At 46.7% G+C, this 21,132-nt stretch overlaps 2 protein-coding genes across 8 annotated transcripts in view; one reads left to right on the plus strand and one right to left on the minus strand.

Annotated features, from left to right (window-relative positions):
* Positions 1 to 12,888, plus strand: part of TTLL10 (tubulin tyrosine ligase like 10) — a 121,104-nt gene extending 108,216 nt beyond the window's left edge. For all 7 annotated transcript variants that reach the window (XM_078379245.1, XM_078379247.1, XM_072977606.2 and 4 more), the window contains 6 exons: positions 268 to 439; positions 2,739 to 2,910; positions 4,491 to 4,631; positions 5,259 to 5,375; positions 6,536 to 6,629; positions 8,043 to 12,888. In XM_078379245.1, the coding sequence (XP_078235371.1) occupies positions 268 to 439; positions 2,739 to 2,910; positions 4,491 to 4,631; positions 5,259 to 5,375; positions 6,536 to 6,629; positions 8,043 to 8,908 (1,562 nt within the window). In that variant the 3' untranslated portion in view covers positions 8,909 to 12,888. The remainder of the gene's footprint in view (positions 1 to 267; positions 440 to 2,738; positions 2,911 to 4,490; positions 4,632 to 5,258; positions 5,376 to 6,535; positions 6,630 to 8,042) is intronic.
* TNFRSF18 (TNF receptor superfamily member 18) lies at positions 10,249 to 20,496 on the minus strand. Its single transcript, XM_078379252.1, has 8 exons — positions 20,408 to 20,496; positions 18,265 to 18,596; positions 16,260 to 17,166; positions 15,193 to 15,309; positions 14,224 to 14,311; positions 13,010 to 13,104; positions 12,171 to 12,311; positions 10,249 to 11,615 (listed from the first exon to the last, which is right to left on the minus strand). Exons 3-8 carry the CDS (start codon positions 16,390 to 16,392, stop codon positions 11,503 to 11,505), a joined length of 687 nt encoding a protein of 228 aa, XP_078235378.1. The 5' UTR covers positions 16,393 to 17,166; positions 18,265 to 18,596; positions 20,408 to 20,496; the 3' UTR covers positions 10,249 to 11,502.
* Positions 20,497 to 21,132: the final 636 nt, after the last annotated feature.

Raw genomic sequence — 21,132 nt, forward strand, 5'->3', positions numbered from 1 at the left:
TTTGTGACCAAAACTTTGTCTTCCACACGACGCACCTTTTTATTTTGAAAAATAGCACTTTGGCATTTTCCCCGCAAAAAAAAGTTCTGGTCTTTGTGTTCTCACAAAGGAATGAAAAATCTCACAGCAGGTGCCTATTTTTGGATTGTATCAAGGAAGGGAAAAAAAAAGAATCACAGCTATTTCTTACCTTCTCAGCAGAATTATCTGCATTAAAAGGTCAGTTTACGCGGAGCAGTGAGTGACATCTCTCCTCTCCTCTCCCAGAGCCGCAGATCTGGATCTGCAAGCCCACGAGCTCCAACCAAGGCCGAGGGATCTTCCTCCTGAAAAATGAAGCGGAGGTCAACAGCTTACAAGTCAAGCTCCACAACGTCGAGGAAGACCCAATGTACCAGAAACTGCCCTACAAAACGCCCCCGGCCAGAATTGTGCAAAGGTAGGAAAAATCCAGTAAGGAGGATGGTCTCTTGCAAAATTGACCTCCAAGCAGGTCTGTTCATTACTGGCCCTCTTCAGTTCTTGCACACTCCCAAGTTGTGGCTTCCTTTAATGAGTCCATCCATCTCATGTTTTGGTGTTCCTCTTATCCTGCTGCCTTCCCAAGCCTTCCAAACCTCATCCCTCTGGTGCATGATTTTATAGGAATCCTCACGAGAGAGGCTCTGGCCTGTGCTTCTGGACTACAGCACTCATGCTGCACAGGGGGTTCTGGGAGTTGTAGTCCAAAACCACCAATCTGCCCATCTTGAGCTCATTGGCCAGGGATTTGAGGTGGCCCTGAACCAACTTTCTGAGTGTGGCTCATTTTTTTAAAAAAATTATATGCATACTCCCATTTCCTTCAAGAACCGCCAGACCATATATGGCGGTGATCCACCCAACCGTCCCTGTAAGGTAGGCCAGGCTGAGAGTCTTCAAAATATTGGCATCTGTGGGGCGATGCTCCAGTCGTTCCACCCTAGTTATAACCCTTCCAAGGGTCCTTCTGGGGCCGGGCCGGGCCCAGTCTTTTGTTCCTTCACCATGGCCAACGGCTAGCATCTTGACGGTAAGATGTAGTCACTCATCTGAAATCTGGTGCTTCACCTGGTGGATGGTGCTCAAGCTAATCCCAGGGTCTCTGCACTGGGTAGGGAAAGATGCCGATCGAAACTGTTGTGGTTGCGGTTGTGCCATCCACTCCTTCCACTCCTATGGAGGCGCGACCTCCGAGTCAGTCTGTTCAGGTCTTGCACACTCAAGGCAGTGGCTTCCTTTAGAGAGTCTGGGTGTCTCATGTTTCGGGCTTCCTCCTTTCCTGCTGCCTTCGAACACTAAAAACAGGGAGCTCAAAGATCGGGGGGAATGACTCAGTGTAAGGCATTCTCCTGTGTTTAAGGCATGTAAACCCTCAAAGCGAAAAGCTTGGGCAGCTCCTAATCTAAGGATTTCCTGCCTTTTGTGATCAGAGGCTTAGTTTAGCATGCTTGACTGGTGTGTGTGTGTGTGTGTGTGTGTCTGTGTGTTTGTGGTTTCTTTTAAGAAAGTCATGTTATTAAGAGTTAGCATTTTAACAGGTGGAGGGAAAGAAGGAGACACAGTGGGAGATCAGAAATTATTTCTGTCTGGGAATCGGTGGGGAGCTTCAGAGAAACTAAGGCAGAACCAAAGACTTTGCATTGTCTAAGCTGAATAAGATTCCCAACGCCGCACTGACATTGCAGGCAACTGAGCAGTCACTCGCTGTGTCTCCCATGAGCTTCTTAGAGAGATGGACGCTCGAGCAGGAACCACTGCTGGTGATAAGCAGCGGACGGTGGCCTGCTGTATCCCTTTTATTGTTATTCTTATTTACCATGTTTTAAAAACTTCTCAGAAATTAAATTGTGCAACGTCTGGAGCCAGAATACACAGGCTGAATCAACCAAGAGGTTAGCACACGTTAGAGAGGAATTTTGTCGGCTTAAGCTTTTTCAACATTTAACCGGAGATCAGCCCAGAGTTGGTCACGTTAGGAGTTATTGTGCCTGGACAAAGTTGTGTCTTGACCCAGAAGTCTTTACATTGCCTTCTAGGCCTCAGGGGGGAGCCCATTTTTTTTTCCGACCCAGGATTTGTGCCTCCAAGGCAAAAAAACAAGATGAGTGTGCATTTTTTCCAGTCAAGGGTTCTGTGATTCATGCCAAATGGGTCAACGAAAGCTAGTATCTTTTCCCTCTGAAAAGCAAAGCAGCAAACAGAATCACCAACCAAAAAAAAGTGATGGATTGATCCAAAAGATAGAAATAACCCATCCGGTGCTTCGGAGTTTGAAAAGGCCACGCGACAAGCCAAAGAGCCATCATCGTTCCATTCTGCAGTTTACACGAATTTACACAAAAACCACCTCCATGAATGTGCAAGACCTTGTCCAAACTGACCAAAATCATTTCTCTGTCTCGCAGGTGAGAGAATCATTTGGTGGTTCCTTAGTCTCATACATGGGTGGGGGGTTCCCACTTTTAACTACCACCTCAACTGAAGCAACATTGGTAGCTGCCGCATCTTCTCCTACCTGCCCTGTGTCTCTCTTTGCGATAGGCTGTTTTCCCTTTGCTAAAACATAGACTGGAAGCTCATTGGGGCAGGGACCTGTAATCCATGGATGAGAGCTTGTGCGCAGTGAGGGAGGTATGCACACAACTGAAACAATGTTTTAAAGACTAATATACAGTATGTCCCCAATGGCATCCTTCTCCCTTTCTCCCCTTCCTCAGGTACATTGACAAGCCTCTACTCCTAGAGGGGAAAAAGTTTGACGTTCGCTCTTACCTCCTCATTGCCTGCACCGTACCCTACATGGTGTTCTTTGGTCATGGCTACGTCCGTCTCACGTGCCTCAACTACGACCCTAAGTCGGAAGACCTCACTTCTCATCTGACCAACCAGGTGAGGAAAAGGAGCAAAGGGAGGGAGGGAGGCCAGGCAGTTCTGTCCATCCGTCCGCCAAGACATGGCCCGTCGTGGCCCCCGTTCAGGCCCTGTCAGATACAAACACCCTCACTAGCCGAACTCATTGGACGGTCCCGGAGAGTTCTTCAGAAACGGTGCGAGAAAAGGGGAATCCTGATACGGTAAAATAAAGCTGTTAAGCCACCTCAACATGATACGAAGAAAGGAGAGAGAGAGAGAGAGGGAAAGCAGGTGGGCTTCTACGAAATGCAGTGACATTAAGGAGAAATATTTCACATCTTGAAAAGGAAAGACAAGGCTGCCCTCCTATTTTCTGAATTCGTGACCCAGTCCTCCAGCCGATTTTTTTATCTCAAAATATTTTCTGTGCAGTCCTTTCACAGAGGGGGTGGTGCCCGTTTTGCTCTCGAAAGGACAGGCACCAGGAAATAGGAATACTCCCGGATAAATAGGGGACAGCTGGAACATAGGAGATCTCCTCCCCTTACGCATTGTCTGTCTCCGGCATATGCCCCCGCCTGGCGATTGTCTCGTTTTTTCCTGGAGTCTAGTTGTTTGCTCAGCTCCGCGCGCCAGGCTGTCTTGGGGGGGCCACAGGACGGCTCTTCACCACAAAAGATTCAAAGGAGGGCCAGGTGTTCCTATTCAAAGCCCCGGGATTACCTGTGACTCTATCGGGACTGGGCGGGGAAAGAGATGCTCACCTGAACAGCTGGCAGTGGAGACACTCCTCCTCATTATACTCTGGCATTGTCTAATTTTGTGCTCTGTGCCCTAGGTTGGATAAACCCTCAGTTTTTCGTATTTGGAAATGGAAATCCACCAAATTTGAGGAAAAATAAGTCCTTTGTGTGTCACCCCGGGGGGGGGGGGGTTGTTGTTTCCAAATAATAAACTTTTCTAGTCATCAATCTGAGTTTAAAAACAGCCACTGTATAACTTTGTAGAAGCTTGTTTCTGATGCAGAGTTTTGAATTTTGGTTACATTCCTCTAGCTGTGCAGCAGAAGTGTGGAGATTTACAGAGCAGAATTAGCTTCAAATTCTCCAGATGAATCCATTCTCATCAGCTCTGGCCCCCACAGTCTCAATAAATTCACTCTGACACAGTATGGGGGGGGGAGGTTTCATTTACTTACAGTGAACAGGTAACAGCAAGCTAAAAACGTAACTGTGTTGAGCAACAGATCTTAGCAGATTACCGACGGTCAACAGAGACATGAAGAAACAGAGCAGGAAGGCAGGGCTGTTCTTTGAATCAAAGGTAGATGGGAACCATTGGTTAATGCTGGATAGACAGACGGTCACCCCAGCCCAGAAAAGCCCCACCTAGCCGAACCTACTAAAGGTAGCATGCAAGATTGCAATAACTCCCACAGTTTCTGCATTATGTTCTGCTTTGTCCACTACCAATTTGACACTATATTCTCATTCTGTGAAGAACTTCTTAATAGGAGAAACACATCCATGGGCTTATGCACCAATAGGCACATTAGCAGACCCTTGTTCCCACAGCGAAAACAATGGATTCATGGCTTTTCCTCTATCTGTCCTCAGTATGTACAGAAGAAGAGTCCCATGTATTCGCATGTCAAGGAGGAGACGGTCTGGCAGATGGACCGCTTCAACACCTACGTCAACGAGAGGTTCAAGCAAGAGAAAGGTCTCCCCAAGGATTGGGTCTTCAATGGGTTTACAGTGAGTTTTCACACAGGACTACCCCCTTCTCTAAGCTGATCTGATCATCAGATAGGTGGGGGGAAAATGGGAGTCAATAGTGAGAGCTCCCCGTAGTCCTTCCTTAACACCTGTTGGGAGGACATATCCCTAAGCCAGTCTCCTCTCTCCGGTGGGAGAGATGATAATATCTTCTTAACAGGAATTGGGGTGTCTTTCCCTGGGAACATCCACCTGTGCCACCCAATCCTCACAGGCTATGCTCTTATGGGTTGCCCATACCAAGAGAGGTCAGGAAGACATCTACAAAACACTGGGCCTTCTCGGTGGTGGCCCCATCTCTATGGAATGGGCTCCTGATTGAGCTTTGCTTGGCCCCCTTCCTCCCAGCCTGAGTCCCAGGAATATGACCCTTCAGCTCTCCATTAGAACAGTGGTTCCCAACCTTGGATCTCAGATTAAAACCCCCAGAAGCCTTCTCCACTCGCTGTGCTGGCCAGGATTTCTGGGAGTTGTAGTCCGAGAACATCTGGAAACCCAAGGTTGGGAGTCCCTGCTAGAGACCTGCGGAGTCCAGTGAATGGAGAGGACAGTTTTTTGTGGATTTCCGGAATGTTCCACCGCCTGCCTCCTCTCTTCGTCTTTCAGAGGAGAATGAAGGAGATCATGCTGCAGTGTTTCCTGGCGGTCAAGTCCAAGCTGGACTGCAAACTGGGCTACTTTGACCTGATCGGCTGTGACTTCTTGATCGATGAAGATTTTAAGGTACTGCCTTCATTTGATGAACACAAATCCCATTTTGCATGACAGAAGCTGTCTTTCCGAGGAGCTTCTTTGAAAACGCACCTGGTCCCTTTGAGCACTCGCGAAAAGCTGATGCTTCCCTGCCAGATTCAGGATGTGATGAGCAAAATCCTAATATCACATAGCAGTGACTGAACCATTTGGGGGGCGGGGGCAGTGACTGAAACACAATCCTTGCTGTTCTTTAGGTAGGGTATGAATTGTCGGTGGAGAGACTCCCCCTTTTATAGAGGCTGGCATGCCTCTATGGTGAACGTAATTTCAGTAAGGTGAGCCAGCGCTGTTTCGCTGTGGCTGCTTCCCGAGGGGCTAATTAAATGCTTTCCTTTCACCAAGTGATGCTCTGGAAGGCTAAGGATGCCCCTCCCCCATTACAAAAATCTATGACACACCGCGGGGGGGGGGGGGAAACAACAACACCAGATATTAAAAGGAAGATCCTGCAGTAATAATAACACAGGAACAAGGTCTTTTTCACAAATGTACCACGGGCTGTAATCCATTTCATAAATTTTCCTCAATCTGATGGTTGTCCAGATGTGCTGGACTACAACACCCCAGTATCTCTCTCCGTGATGGGCATTGTAGTCAAGCACCAGACTCCGTCGTCTGCTTTTTGATTCTGCTCATAATCCCCTGCACGGCGGAGAGGAAGTGCTGAGGTTTATTAAGAGAAAACTGGAAGACTTCTAGTGCCCCCTAGTGGGCAATCGTAGAATAGTTTCATTCAAAGTATCTGATAGGCTTTTGAAGAACACATTGACCTTACAGACTTATTGGGGTTTTTTGAAAGCCAGTGTGGAGTAGCTGATAGAGTGATGGGACACACACAAACCCGCTTATCTGGGACTGAGGCATCAAAAGTATAAGTTGTTTGACACAAAGGGAACTCTGATTTTGTAGAGGTGTGATCTGCTCTGGGTTTTGATCTGAACTTTAATGGAAGCTCCACTGGTTTGGCATCATTCAGAGGTTCTGAGGTTTCTCCTAACTACAGCAAGACCCCAGGAATGAACCCAAAATCCAGTTTTAATGAAATTGTTGGCTTTCACAACCCAAAGGGTAGACGCTCGATAATGAGATATGAATCTAAAGAAACAAAAATCCTTTTTTAAAAATAGGTGTGGCTCTTGGAAATGAATGCGAACCCTGCTTTGCACACCAACTGTAATGCTTTGAAGAGCATAATTCCCACAGTGGTGAACGAGACCCTCGGTAAGTAAAAAGATCTCAAGAAAAAGTGAATTTCCCAGTGTATGCCTGTAATGCCCAAATCACAAATGTCCTGGTTAAACAGATGGGTGCCTATCTGTGTCTCCAGAGGGGAGGGGGAGAGACTGGCAGTGTGGCCAATGGGTATTCCCTCTGGGGGTCCCCTTGCATCCTTTAGCACCTGAGAGCCCTGTGTCTTTTGATTCAAACTTTTAATTTTTTAAATTGCCCTTTGTTTTGGCCACGTTCTTCGGAGGGCTTAAAAGGAGGTCCGAAAGCGAATTGAATCATCCTCCACCGGTAATGGGTTTGAGGGATGTTTTAAAAAGTATGGGGAAGCAGTGTGTGTGGTTGTGAAGAGTGGAATAACCCTCTGAAATCTGCTGGGTGGACCTCCAGTTCTTGAGACCAGTTCTAGATGGAAAACATCATGGCCACCAGGGAAAATACCTCACCTCAAATGAGTTCTCTCTGTATTTCCACTGGTGGTATGAGAGCTCCACCTCTCTCTCTCTCTATTATATGCCCTGTCCTGTCTGAATGTATTCCCCTGACTATGCGTGCATTTTGACCGAATATGCGAGTTTTCATGACCTAGTGGCTGAAATCCTGTTGCCCAACTTATGAGGCCTAAGGCTGATGAGGTAATCGGCTGTGGTGCTTTTTCAGAAGTTAAACGTTTCTGACCCCCAAGGATTCCCTCGGAGATACCATTGAGGGCCACAGGATGGGGGAGGTCTTTCACTTCCAAATATCTCCATTCCTGATAAAATCATCCCACCAGCGGGGCCTTTGGGGAATTAAAAGCCACGGTGGCTGATGACCTCATCAGTCTTATGCAGCATAGAGTTGCGCAACATGATTTGATATTTTTTCTAACTCTGTGTACTTTGTCCCAGATATGAACATGAGGATTTCCTAACTCTGTGTGTGTGTGTGTGTGTGTGTTTGTGCGTGCTCCTATGTATTGTATTGCGTTTGCCTTTTTTGTTTGCCCCTAGCTATGTACGACGGTTTCCTTACTGTGTGTGTCTGTGAGGTGTGTGTTTTCTTGAATGGCTACTCTGACCATACCTCTGTTTCTCTGACTCTGTACTTGTGTGTTTTCTCCTGATTGTGTGTTTTCCAACTGTTTGGGTGTCACCCTCACTATATGCATGTGTGTGTTTTCCTGAGATGTATATATGTGTTTTCTCCTTCTTCTGTGGGTATTCTCCTAATTCTCTATGTGTGTTGACTTTACATGTGTGCATAATCAAGACACTGTGTGTGTGTGTGTGTGTGTGCGTGTGTGCGTGCGTGCGTGCGTGCGTGTGTGTTTCCACTGATTTTGCCTGTTTCCTGACTAGACATGTGTGTGTTTTCCTGTGTGTATGCATATGGAGTCCTGACGGGGTGTACGCATGTGTTTTCCAGATCTGGTGATCGAAATCTTTACTAAAATCCAAAAGGGCCAGAACGTTTTACCCCTGGAATCCTTGTGTCACTTTGCTCTTCTCTACAACGGGTCGACTTTAGACGGCGGATTGACCTGGCCCACCAAGAGCAGGACTTCCCTCCGTTCTCTGAGAAACCACCCCTCGCTTCCCGACACCACTGGGGGTGGCCCTGCCAGTTCCACCAGCACCGCGGGAAACCCCAACAGCATCGTCAGCCGCCGCCCGGCGGACAAGCAGCCGCCCAAAGCTTCTGAGAAGACGCCGAAGGGTGAACCCCCTGCTGTTCCTGAGGGGACATCTGTCGTACCTAACAAAGGAGCCCCTCGGAACCCCTTACCCATGCCGCAGATCCAGATTTCCATCATCCCCAGCCTCTCCTGTTGCCCCTCCGTAAAAGCCATCTTCCGGGGCAATCAAGTCTGTAACAGCGGCAACCAATATATCGTCAAAAACGCGCCGTCTAACTTGCCCGAGAGTCAGCCCAAAGCGGAGGGCGCCGATGACAAGACCAAAATGGATGGCGTTATCGTCGCTGGGGGTCTCTCCAAAGACAAGTCGTATGCCGCTTGGTTCCAGCAAACGTTTGGGTCCAAATTGTCGTCGGCTCCCACTTCCAATGGATCCGGAGGGCCCTTGACCAGCTCCCAAATGGTCTCCCTCCACCTCCAGTCCAACCTTCCACCCAGCCTCCCCGTCTTCCAGGAATTCCCCAAGCCTTTCCGACATCTCATGACTCACGCCAAGCCATCGCCATCAACGGACAACACCAAAGTGGCGGTCGCCAGCCGGAGTTGCGGTGATTCGCTCCCAGAAGATAAAAAGATCTCCCGACGCAGCTCTTAAAATAAGATCGCCTGTGTATTTGAAAAGCCCTTGCCCTCTTTCCTATAAAGGACTCAAAGAAAGAAAGAAAAGGCCCTCATCTGTGATATATTTCAGCATTATTATTATTATTTTTAAAAATCAAATTGTGTGATTTAAAAGAAAAAGCTATTTTTAATAACTGCTAAGGCAAGAAAACACTGAATCGTGAGAAATGTGGATTCACAAATAGCTGATTTTGCTTGTCACCCATGCCTTTCTTGGAAATCTCAATACTGAGTTTGTTTATTCACATACAACTGTATATATATATACACTATATCCATATCTATATCCCATTGTACAGTTGCACACAATGAAAACTGAAACACACCAGATTTGCCCCTCTTATCAGGTGGTATAGCCAGTGTGGTGCAATAGGGAGAGCATTGATTTTGGCCTTAGGAGTCCTGGATTCGAATTCCCATTTGGCCATGGAATGCTTGCTTGGTGGTGGCCCCAGATGAAACCATTCCATGAACTTCCCATGGATCTTAAGTTCCCCTTCAGGGTTACCATAAATGGGAAGTGGCTTGATGGCATAATAACAAAATTAGCAACCACCACTTAGCCAAAGGAAGAATTTATTTTTATTTATTTATTGTATTTGTACCCCGCCTACCTAGTCATTTCGACCACTGTAGGCGGCTAGAATGGGGGACTAGAGGCCAGAATCCTATTGGGGTGCAACGTTATTGGCGTAAGTCTCATCGGCAAATCGCCACAAGGGGAAATGTTAGCAAACGTAAACATTTAATAAGCCATGTGACTCAATGTGCAATGCCAAACATCTATGCCAGTTTACTAACTTCTGGTGATTTTTTCCATTATGATTTACACTTGTTCATGATCTGTGCAAAAAATAGGATTTTTACCTGTTTTTTTTTTCCTCGTGTGTCATGTGGGACACACGACACACTCCCCTTAATCACATACCTTGAAGGCCTTGTTTGGGTCACTAGAAGTCCGTCCGGACTTGACAGCATGTAACAACGGCGACCGTTTTGGAGAGAAGGCCGTCGATGGACGGAAAGAAAAGGAGGTTTAGAGAATTCCCCCAGCGTCCCACCACGTAACAAAGCCTTCATTCGGCAGGGTGATGAGCAGGTTGGTCTTCTCATGTGGAGGGAAATCACCGGGGAAATGAGTCACACACGTCTCTGCCTGAAACATTTCAAGGAAACCAGCTTTCCTTCAACCCAAAGCTGTTTCCAGAAAGAGAAAGTCTCCTCCTGCCCATGAGCTCAGCCTACGCAGAAGACATCAGTTTCCACACACACCGCCAGCATTCACACAAACCACATGCCAGAGAGAAACCCAGGCAAAGTTGAAGGTTTATTGTTCTAATAAAGAAGTCTCGTTTTAGGTCTCACAAAGGAAATGCAGTTCAAAAGGCTGATTTAAAAAAATATATATATTAGTAGCCGTACAGTGAGTCTTGTGAAGGGCCTGATGCTGGAGGCTCAACTTTCTTGAGATGAAAGCAGACCTTTACAGATGCATCACACAGCACAGGCGGAAAATTGAAGAGAAAAACAGAAAAACACCCTCAGGTTTCTGAGCGCCGATTCCCCCCTTCTCTGCCCCAGTTTGAAGAGTTATATTGAAGGAATATGTATATATTCATATACTACTAGCTATATGTGTGTGTTTTCCCTCTAGCTACGAAGATATATATGTGTCTATTAACAAAAACATTGCAGGGAAATCCCACGACAAGCACCAGATGCTGAGGTGCCTTGCATTCTCCTCTCCTTTGCTCGTCTACAGGAGAAGGGGCTTCTCTAAAAGTGAAGAAAGCCTGCCTCTTTCCGGAAAGCACACACAGCCTGTGTTTGCCAGGGGCAGTGTGTAAATCTTACTTCTTGTGTGAACTCTTGTCTCGGGTACCAAAAATTGCTAGTTATGGCTCTGCACCCTACAGGTAACCATTACGATTGAGGACCAATTCCTGTTCTGACCTGTGAAATACCCAGAAAATCAAGAACAAGATTCGGAAAGCCAATTCATGCTTTCCCCATGACCCCACCCAGGAGATGTTCCATGTTAGCTCCACCCCAGCCCATCAGTCCAGACTCCGCCCTGCCCTCTGGCTCCGCCTCTTATAGCTCCACCTCCCGTCTCGGCTCCGATGAACTAAGTATTAAGTTCCACCAAGATGGTCCACCTGTCTGTATATATACCCCTCTGCTCGCCAACCATGAAGCTTCTGCTCGCCGCCTATGAAAAACCAAGGGGTGGATGATGGTGTACAGTTGTACAACAAGTGGATGGAAGCTTTCCGCCAACTTTCCCCACCTGTCTTTTCTGGTAAACTATTTTTGTCTGCCCAACAGACTTAGGATCAAGCCCTCGCCATCTTTGAGTGTTGAGTCCATGACATGAGAAAGACCAGCTTCTTGGGGAAGAGCCAACCTGCATGGTCGACGCATGTCTAGGACATGGTTCTCCTGCCCCACTTCAGAAGGCAATCAAGGCAGTTCAAGTCATCATCCAAGACGCGAAGGATCAAGAGATGACATTCGTTGCAGTGTGCGGTTATGTGGTTTCAGCCTACCCAACCATTTCGACGAGCCCTACTCCTCTTCCATTTTGCACCCTTGTTCTTCCTCTGGGAACTGGCAGCTGTAGGTGTCTTCACGGAGAAGCTGGGCTCCTAAGGGTTTGGGTTGGTTGGCGGATTCAGGTTCTGGAGGGCGAAAGGTGCGAAGAGTAAGCACGGGACAAAGGTGAGGTTCTATAGCTTACTTCACAGCTAAGGTTCCATGGACCACCTTAAGGAAAACTATAAGGGCGAGTTATAAGCCCACCTGGTTCAAGGGCTGCACATACCTGGAGCTGGTGAGTAAAAAAATGGATGGGCCACTCTCTTCTCTCACTGTTTCATTGCCCTCTTTCTCCCTCCCTCCCTTCTCTGTGTCCCTATATTCTCCGCCCAGTAGATCTGCTGATGGAGAGAGAGGTTACCCTCATTGGAAATTAGATAAATCTTCATTTTTCGCCAGCAGTCAGATTGGACATTATTCTTTTGATGGTGGGCTTTTAAACAGCTTTTCCATTAGCTTTTTTAAAATCATTGATTTTTAAAAATGTCATTTATTGTTCTTTTATTTGCATATGATTCTCCTCTTCTTGCAAGCCACCTTTGGTCCCCGGGCCAAGGAAAGACAGCATAAAAAAAGGCAGGCAGGCAAAGAAACTTGGAATGGAAAGAATTAAGGGAAGGTGATAGTGGTGTACTAACCTTCATCCAGAGGGAGCGTCTCCTTCTGCCTCCAAGTGCAAATAATCAAGATGAAAGTCAACAACACAAGGACAAAAATGCCGGCTGCTGTCAGGACAGTCAAGATGGTGGTGACAGTGGACTCAGCAGCAGTGGCACAATCTAGTGACATAAAACAATTTGTTCAGAGGAGGGGGTGCAATCGACAGAAAACAACAATATCCTGCGTTCATCAAGAAGAAGAGGAGGACGAGAAATAGGAGGAGGAGGAAGAAGAAGAAGAAGAAGAAGAAGAAGAAGAAGAAGAAGAAGAAGAAGAAGAAGAAAGAAGAGGAAGAAGAAGAAGAGGAGGAAGAAGATTTTGTTTGCTTAGAAGTGATGGTGTATGGGAAAACTGGACAGATTTCACAGTACCTTGGAATCTAATCCAGGTGTTTGCCCAGAAACAGTACATATCTCACTGCTGTGTGTTAAAGTCTAACTCCCTCTTTGCTTCTTGTAAAAGCACCTGCTTCAATCTGGTTGTGGGCAAGATCCCGGAAACAAGGATGCAAATAAGACACTCCTAACGTAGGAGTAGGACTTCTGTGACCGAAGTTTTTTCTGCAGTCACTTCAAGGTGCAACCAAATTGCACGTTGGTTGACTCAGAGGCACCACAACTGCAAAGACCGAGCATTACCAAAATATCTACCCTCACTTTTAAAAACTCCTTGGGACCACCCCCCCCCCAAAATAAACGCCTTGGGGAGTTTTATTACAGGCCTCAACAGAATCTGCAGCCCAGCCCCCTTCTTGTCAAAATTAATTGCTTGGTTTCCTTTTCTCGGTATGAACTGGAGAACTAAAGTATACAGATACCGGGTTGCGCAGCAACGGTTTCGGGTTCTTGGCCACACCGCACGTTATGAGTTCTGTTCCCCGGTCGGTGAGTTCGGAGCCCGAGTGTCTCGCAGCTACAAAGGAAGGAAGGAAGGAAAGATAGATTACAGTTGTGACATGAGCTTTGCGGTTAAGGCATCGAGTTTGTGGGAGAGCTTCTGCTTTGTAGGCAGGAGTTTGGTTTCAACGTGCAGGATGGTGGATCAAGGATCTGAATGGGTTTGCGGCAGATTCCTATGCAAATCCCTCTTGAGGACTAGAATCACATATTTCACGTTTAAATGACATGGCTCTTATATAAGCATAAACAAATTCCCAGGTTCGGTTCTTGCCCTATTCAGGCAGGGCTGTGGGAAAATGTTTGTTTGAAACCTACCAGAGCTGCTTTTAGCTGTAAAGCTAAAAGGAACAGGTCTTTTGTGAAGCTAATGGCTCTTAATTGTTCCTGCAAGACCAGACCATCCCCACATCGTTTCCCATCATTTGCAGCAAGCATAGCTGATGATACCACCGGGGAGCCTGCAGAATGGACCGCTAAGCTCAGAGGCAACAAGGATGTGTGAGGAAAGGTCAGGGGGCTGACATTATTGTCCCTGCTATTCAAGGCCAGCCCCAGATATTTGCTGCCTGAAGCAAATGGCCGGAGAGCACCCACCCCACATCCCATCAATAGAAACGAATTGATGCTACTTTGACCTTTGACCTTATGATGAAAACAGTCTGGCACTTTCTATGGCGTCTTGGTTTCATGACACCACTGCATGGAACAGCTCATATAAGAGCTGGGATCCAGGCCAACACACCTCTGCATGGATGGGAATAACATGGTGTCCACCTTCCAGTGGCCTAGCTTGAAACCCCTTCTTTTGTAAATATGGGCGCATGCAAACAGCTCGACCAATCCCATGTTAAGGGGAATGCTTCTTTCCCACAATTGCAATGGTTTCCCTCCAGGCACACAGTTCCTTCAAAGCTCCATGCCCAAGCAGTTGCAAATGAAGCCCACGCTTACTTTACGATGGCCAATCACAAAACAAAAACAGGCTAGTTGGCTGCCTACAGAGTGGAAGAAGCTCAGGTTAAGATAAGTAGATGTCTTGTGTCTCTTATGGCAGCTCTAACGATACGCTAAGCATGTTTTGTAGTTTGACTCTTAATGCAATCATTAAAAATAAAATAACATAAAGACTTACTCAGTCCAAGGAACACAACAGCCATTCTTGGCATCCAAGTACGTTCCATTAGGACACTGTTTGCAAGAATACCTGAAGTCTAAAGTCCCTAGAAAAGGAAAACAGGAGGAAATCAGCAAAGCTTGGGAAGTTACTTTTTAAAAGTAATTAGTCCTAGCTATCAGTCTTGGGATTCCCAACATAGCTGGTGACTGGTGTTGTTGGAAGTTTTTAAAAAGTAACTCTTTACTTCTCTGCAACATAGTTATTTTTGAGAAGAGCTTAGAAAAGTTACTCTTTTGGACTGCAATCGACAGAATCCACCAGCCAGCGTGTTTACTCTGGTTTGTGTTTGGTTGACGTTTACCGTGCTGTAATTCTGGGGAATACAGAGCAAAAAATGGTCGTCTTAAGCAAAGTTTTTTAGTTACTTTAGAAAGTGTGATACGGCAAACATGTGATACAAAGCACAGTTTCTCTCCATCCAGGAGAAGGACTCAGGCCATAGGACTTGCAACATAAGTCACACAACTTAAGTCCAACGTGATTCAGACTCAGCTCGGTGGTGTAGTTTTCCCCCGTGACTCGCACTTGGCTCTCAACTCAGAACCCACTCACCCACCCACCCCTCCTTGCTTGCTTTTAATAGTGACTCGGACTCGGGACTTGGGACTCGAACCCAGCATAACCTGGAGAGCTCAAGGGTTGAGGTTTCTGGCTGCGGAGCCAGAGGTTGGGAGTTCGAATCCCCCCACTGGACCTCCTTGACAGGGGCTGGACTGGATGATCCTCGGGGTCCCTTCCAGCTCTGGTGTTCTAGGGATGATGAGGAGGATCCCTGCTCTCCATCCTCCTCCTCCTCCTCATGGGAACTAGCTGAGAAGGAGGGTTCCAGAGCCAAGGAGAAGTGGCTCAGGAGCCGAGTGAGAATCCTCACGGCACCTACAGAGCGACGCCGATCACTGACTCAGAGGCAGGTGAGGAGTTTACCTGAACAGAAGATTTCCTCTCCTTCCTGGCATTTGGGGAGCTTCCGACACTGTGTACACTGCTTGTCTGCACAACACTCTCCAAGACCACACGCTCCACATGAGTTGGGATGTGCCCCTGCCCATGAGAAAAGTGCATGTGAGATCTTAGGAACTAGAATGAGAAACGTTGATATTGTCTGCTCAAGCTGGCCACATGATTTTCAGCAGACTTTGGGGAAAGTAACTTTTAAAAAAAACAGTAGTAAGTCGCCATGAACAAAGTGATTTTCAAAGATCGGAACTCCCATCACTTTGTGGTCAGACTGAGGAAAGTTACTTTCTGGGACTACAGTTTCCAGAATCTTCCAACCAGCACAGTTATTTTTAAAAGTAACTCTTTACATTTAAAGTTCCTTTAGAGGAAGAGAACTTCCAGACTTCTGGAATCAGCCTTGGAAAAGTTACTTGGCTGCCCAGCAACTCTGCAGCCATGCTAGCTGAGAGACTTGGGGAGACCGGATCAAAAAAAAAAGTAACTTCTCCAACATCTGACTGCTCTCCAACCCATTTCTCAACGTGTTTTAAGAACCGGAGTAAAACAGAGCAAAATGAGAAATATCTTTCTTGAGGTCAGAAACAACGGTACCGATTTTCGGTTTTTTAGTCACACAAACTCATAATGGAAACTGAGTTTGAAAAGATTGAGTAAAGGGCTCAAAATAGAGAGCAGGCTAGCCTCTTGGCATGAGTCTTTTAAACTCTGCTGGACTACATATCCCATGTGTCTCAGGCTGTCCGGATCATAACTGGGATCTTGGAAGTTGTATTCTCATAAAACACACATCCCTAACCAGTGGGCCCAGCCTAGCGTTAGAGTTTTCCCGGTAATTCCAACCACCCCTTGGAAAGAGAAGTCAGCTGGACTTCAGAACATGTACAGAGTGCCATTCACCTAACTTTTTGCTGAATCGGCCCCACGGGCCTCTTAAAAGGGACTGAAGAGAGAGAGATCCACTCACACCACCTCCCATGTCAGTACACTCACCTGTCAATAAAACAAAATAAAACGTGACACTCGAAACGTACCTTGAGGGCTCTGGACGCAGCAGATGGGCTCAACCTCCTTCTGGATGGTGACTCCTAACTTCATACAGAACCAGAAGGCTAAGAGACAAAACAGACAGAGGTCTGGCCGGGATGGAGAGGGACTTCCCATCATTGGTCTCCACTCTTCACTTCCTGCCCTCGTTTTACGTGGATCAAGGTCTTGCCACAAGCGGTCTCCCAACGTCTTGATTGGGTGCCAAGAACCGACGTTGCCGTGTCTCTCCGGCCCTTCTCGCCCAAACCTCTCTGCTTCACTTCTTCCTGCACATTTTGTAGCCTACCGCCCCCGCGTTCTTGAGGAACGTCACAGGGCTCCACTTCCTGTGCGTGATGTTCTGGAGATCTTCAACAGAATCTCTTAAAATAGCCTTTCTTGGCAACTGAAGCGAAAGTAGCTGAAGAGACACCATTGGGAAGCTCAACCCCCCCCCCCCATGGGCTGACCACGAGCGAAGGGGCTGAGATGTTTCAAAGAGATCTTCTTCAACCCGTGATCAAAGAGCTCATGGTCTGATCAAAGGCGTTAGGTGGCTTGGCCCATCTCCTCAGCCTCATCTCCTTCCCTTGGTGGCTTAGCAGAAGACGGTGGCCGTGGAGTGACACCCAAGGTGGTTGAACGCTAAAGGGGGATGTGAGGAGATCAGCCTGAGTGACTCAGGAAGGAAACCCCTCATCCATCTCTCATTCGCCTTGAAGTCTCTTGAGGTGACGTCTTTCCTAAAGATTGTTTGCAAGGCAAGGAACAGCTGGACGGCCTCTTTGTGCCTCTTTGACAGGAGCTGGACGTGATGTTCCAGATGATGGTAGTGAAAAAGAGATATAAACATTCATATATGGAGGGGTAACTTCTGTGGAGTTGTGGAACGCTTCCTGTGCTGACCAAATGCTGGAGGTGGAAAAAGAGATAAACCTTGGTAGAGCGGTTTCTACTATATTTTGCATTTTATTATACTCTACCTTCTTACAATTAAGAAATAAATATTTCTCCACCAGCCCTCTGAAAGTGCTATTATTGCAAATGTGACTTCTCATTTGGAGACCCAGTGTGGTGTAGTGGATAAAGTGGCAGAGGGTGAATCCAAGAGGCCTGAGTTCAAATCTCTGCCATGGAAGCTCACTGGGGGTGTGAAACGGTCACACCACTCTCATACCCTGAAAGTTCCGCCCCCCACAAGGAGGTACTGAGGAGAACGTAGATGGTGAGAAAGGGGTGCCATTATTTTAAAGGTTGAGCCTTCCATCACCGTTTCAAAGGCCAACATGGGAGAAGGCTCAAAATGAGAAGGTTAAGCCACACCAAAGAGGCTGCCATGCAATACTGTACAGTCACAAAAAGTCTATAAGGCACACTGGTAGCAACACCAGGGCCACTTACGCCCAGGCGTAGCTCACTCTCGGATTATGGAGCGAGACAATTTTTGGACTACAAACTCCAGCATCCCCTAATGGCCTTGCAAGCTGAGGGTTTCGGAGAACGGTCATCCTAAATTTTGTTTTTTTTGTTCTTTTAAACAAACTTTTGCAAACCCATCCTTAACAGCCCATCCATCGCCGGTGACCTCCGGAAGCGAGGCTTTCTGATGGAAAGCCATGGAAGAAGTTGGCCATCTAGTCACCCAACACAAGGAACTCTATGATCTGGCAGATGAGGTCCTTGCTTTTTATACCACAACAGAGGACTCCAGAACATTATACACTGTTTTTCTTTTCAGAAGCCCCTTTTGATTCTTCAACGAATCCAACGCCCAACCTCTGGCTCTGCAGACGAAGACCAAAACACTGGGCAGCAAGCTTAAACCCACATCTACACATACACTATTCCTAATGCAGGTACAATTTTTACCTGTGTTAACACACTGACAGATTTTTAATGCCTCTAAAATAATCTTCAATCGTCTGCGATGTGTTTTCTGTTTCCCTTTTTTTGCTGAATCAGGTAACCCTTAAGAAATAAAAATAATAATAAAAAGAAACCACAACTGACAGTAACTAGAATTGAAACATTTAAATTCTCACGTTCTGCTTCAAGTATCTTCTTCTGGCCTGCTTGAGTCGGAAACTGAGTATCATGACACCGCATGAGACATGGGTGGCCAAAATTTCCCTGACTCTGCAAAAGGGCATCATCATCAGTGGCAGCATAGATAACATCTGGTCCAAAATTGTGAAATCTCAGCAATTGTTGGCAGCTGATCAGTCAGCGTGTTTTTATATATATATATTGATGAGCACAAGAAAGCGTAAACCAACATCCGCTGAAATATACCACCGCAGTCTTGAATGAAGGCAGCGTTGTCTCGCTCCGTCCTGGCTCTTCTGCGGAGCGAAAAGCAACCATAAAGTTTGCAACGTATCTGAAATGTAAATGTCAGTCAGAGCTGGAGGGGATGTCCCCTGCCTGAATGTTTATTATTGTTTTGTACCACCAAGGTCTGTCATTGGGGGTGTGGGGGTGTGTGCAACCAACGCTTTGCCCCAGGGTGCGAACATTTCGAGGGCACCGAAATCTGAAAAATGAATCTCCCGGTGAAAGTTAGGGAGATGTTAAAAAAAATAGCACCAGCTCCTGGCCCTCTTCAATTCTCCTTTTTTCGAAAGCATCACATTCTCCCCATTTTCTTGGGATTATGCCCAAGAGTTAGGATGGGGTGAGCAAAAAACCGTTCTGGTTCTAAACACACCCCCCTCAAAAATTATTATTTATAGCATTGTCTTTCATGAGCACAGATTTCAATCGAGAAAGACAGCTCCCTCTTCTGTTGCCCGTTGGTACTGCAGGCAATTTAATTTCACACCCACGCGCAATCACCTCTACGAAAGCATTCATGATCCCTGTGCAGGATCATGACCGTCAGTCACCTAAGGCCCAGCCCCCAGATGGCACCCCTCCCAGTCCACATGCAAAACTGGACAAAAGGTCGAATCTTGATGCCACACTGGTGTGTGGCGAAGGGTGTGTTTTATCATCCGCAAAGATGGCTGATGAGTCCACAAGCCATACATACATACATACTCCTTAATCCGTATTGGAAGGCGGTTCTCAAGTCAAAAAGTTCTCAGGTCAAATCTGCATTTCCCATAGGAATGCATTGAAAACCATTTAATCCGTATCTGCTCTTTTCCGTCCATAGAAACTAATGGGAAGCTGCTATTCTGCCTTCGACCACTAGAGGGGGATATTTTGTTTCTTTTTTTTCTTAGGTCAAGAAAGGTTCAGGGAAGGCAGGGAAAATACAGTCCAGGCAGGACAGTACCAGGCAGTCTGAAGACTGTCTCCCAATCCACTCTCTAAACGCTGGGAGGAGTGAGGAAGCAGACAGGCACCCTTTTCACTGGCCAACCGTTAGCTGAAAGTTCACATTTTGCACTTTCCCTGCCTCCCACGTGGTTTTTTTTAAAGTTCTTAACTCAAATCTTAAGTATGTAAGTCAAGTCAATATTTTCCTATGAGAGTGGTTCTTAAGTCAAAATGTTCTTAACTCAAGCCGTTCTTAAGTCAAGACCCCACTGTACAACAAGCTGCCATCCTGGTAGAGATGGAACCAAAATTTTCTATTCCTTTTTGCTGTTATGCCAAAAGTGAGAGAGAAGTTTTTGTGTCTCTAGAGACTCACTGGACACCCAGATTCAGAAGGCCTGGGTTCGAATCTCTGCTGAGCCATGGAAACTCACTGGTGGGGTGAGATGAAACAAAAGTGGAAAGAATTTTGGAGCAGAATTTGGAGTAATATAATCGAGTCAAAACTGAGAGAGATGCTTGGATCCTTGCTTCCCAGCCTCAGCTGCTTGAGACTCCCGCCTCATTCTGCCCACTGGTAGAGCCGGCCCTCACTTTTGGTGTCTTACTCAACAGGACTGTTTAGGACACGATCCCCTTGAATGTTCTTACTCCCGACACTAGAGGGCAGAGAGTGAAAGAGGATGAGAATTGTAGGCCAATGAGGTCTAAAAGACAGACAGGACGAGGACAGAATACAGGTTCTTGATATGTTTAGGGATGAGATTTAAAAGCTGCCAAGTCAGTTCTGAGTGACGGCGACCTGCCTCTGGATTTGCAAGGCATCAAATGCTCATAAAGGGTTTACCGTTCCCTTCTTCTTCGGATGCTCTGGGACTGTGTCGCTTACCCAAGGTCACACAGGCTGGATCTTCTCCTCCAAGGCACACGGGGGGGGGGGGGAGAGGTCGGACTCCAGGTCCCTCACTCAGTATAGGCTTGAAGAAAACATTGTGACATGGGTCTGTTCTTTGCTGAACTCATCAATTCATGAACGGGGAGAAAAGTCCCCGGCTGACTCCCGAATTCCATTGACGTCTGCACCGCACAATATCTGTACACCTCTTGCGACAAGAAGAGAAAAACCTCCACAACAGGAACTGCAAAGGTAAATTCCCTCCACTTCCTACAAGCACCATCATCAGCGGAGACAGTAAAGTAAGGAGACTCGGTTTGCTGCTATTTTCGGAGCTGCGTTAACAACCAGCCAGATCTTTCTCAAGAGGCAGGTCTTCCGCTGAGCTATTTTCAGAAAACGAGTAGGATGATGCCACATCTTTACATAAAACCCTCAGCCCAGGAAGCGGATGGGCAACGGCTTCCTATCTGACGACAGCCCCTCGTGTAATTTGCATGTTGGGTCTCGGAATTCACCGCCACAACAAGAGTGCTGTAGATTTTATTCCATTCTGGCTTCTCTACAGGTGAATATACATTTTTATTTTTATTTTTTGCCATTTGACTAAACCTCAGTTTTGCCTGGGCGTTTGGTTTTCACATTTTGGTGTTTATGTCTCTAGACGGGGAGCTAAAGAAGGATTTTTGATTTAAAAAGGAAAAGGAAACAAAGAGGAC

Source organism: Pogona vitticeps, chromosome 7, assembly GCF_051106095.1.
Source record: "Pogona vitticeps strain Pit_001003342236 chromosome 7, PviZW2.1, whole genome shotgun sequence".
Classification (NCBI taxonomy): domain Eukaryota; kingdom Metazoa; phylum Chordata; class Lepidosauria; order Squamata; family Agamidae; genus Pogona; species Pogona vitticeps.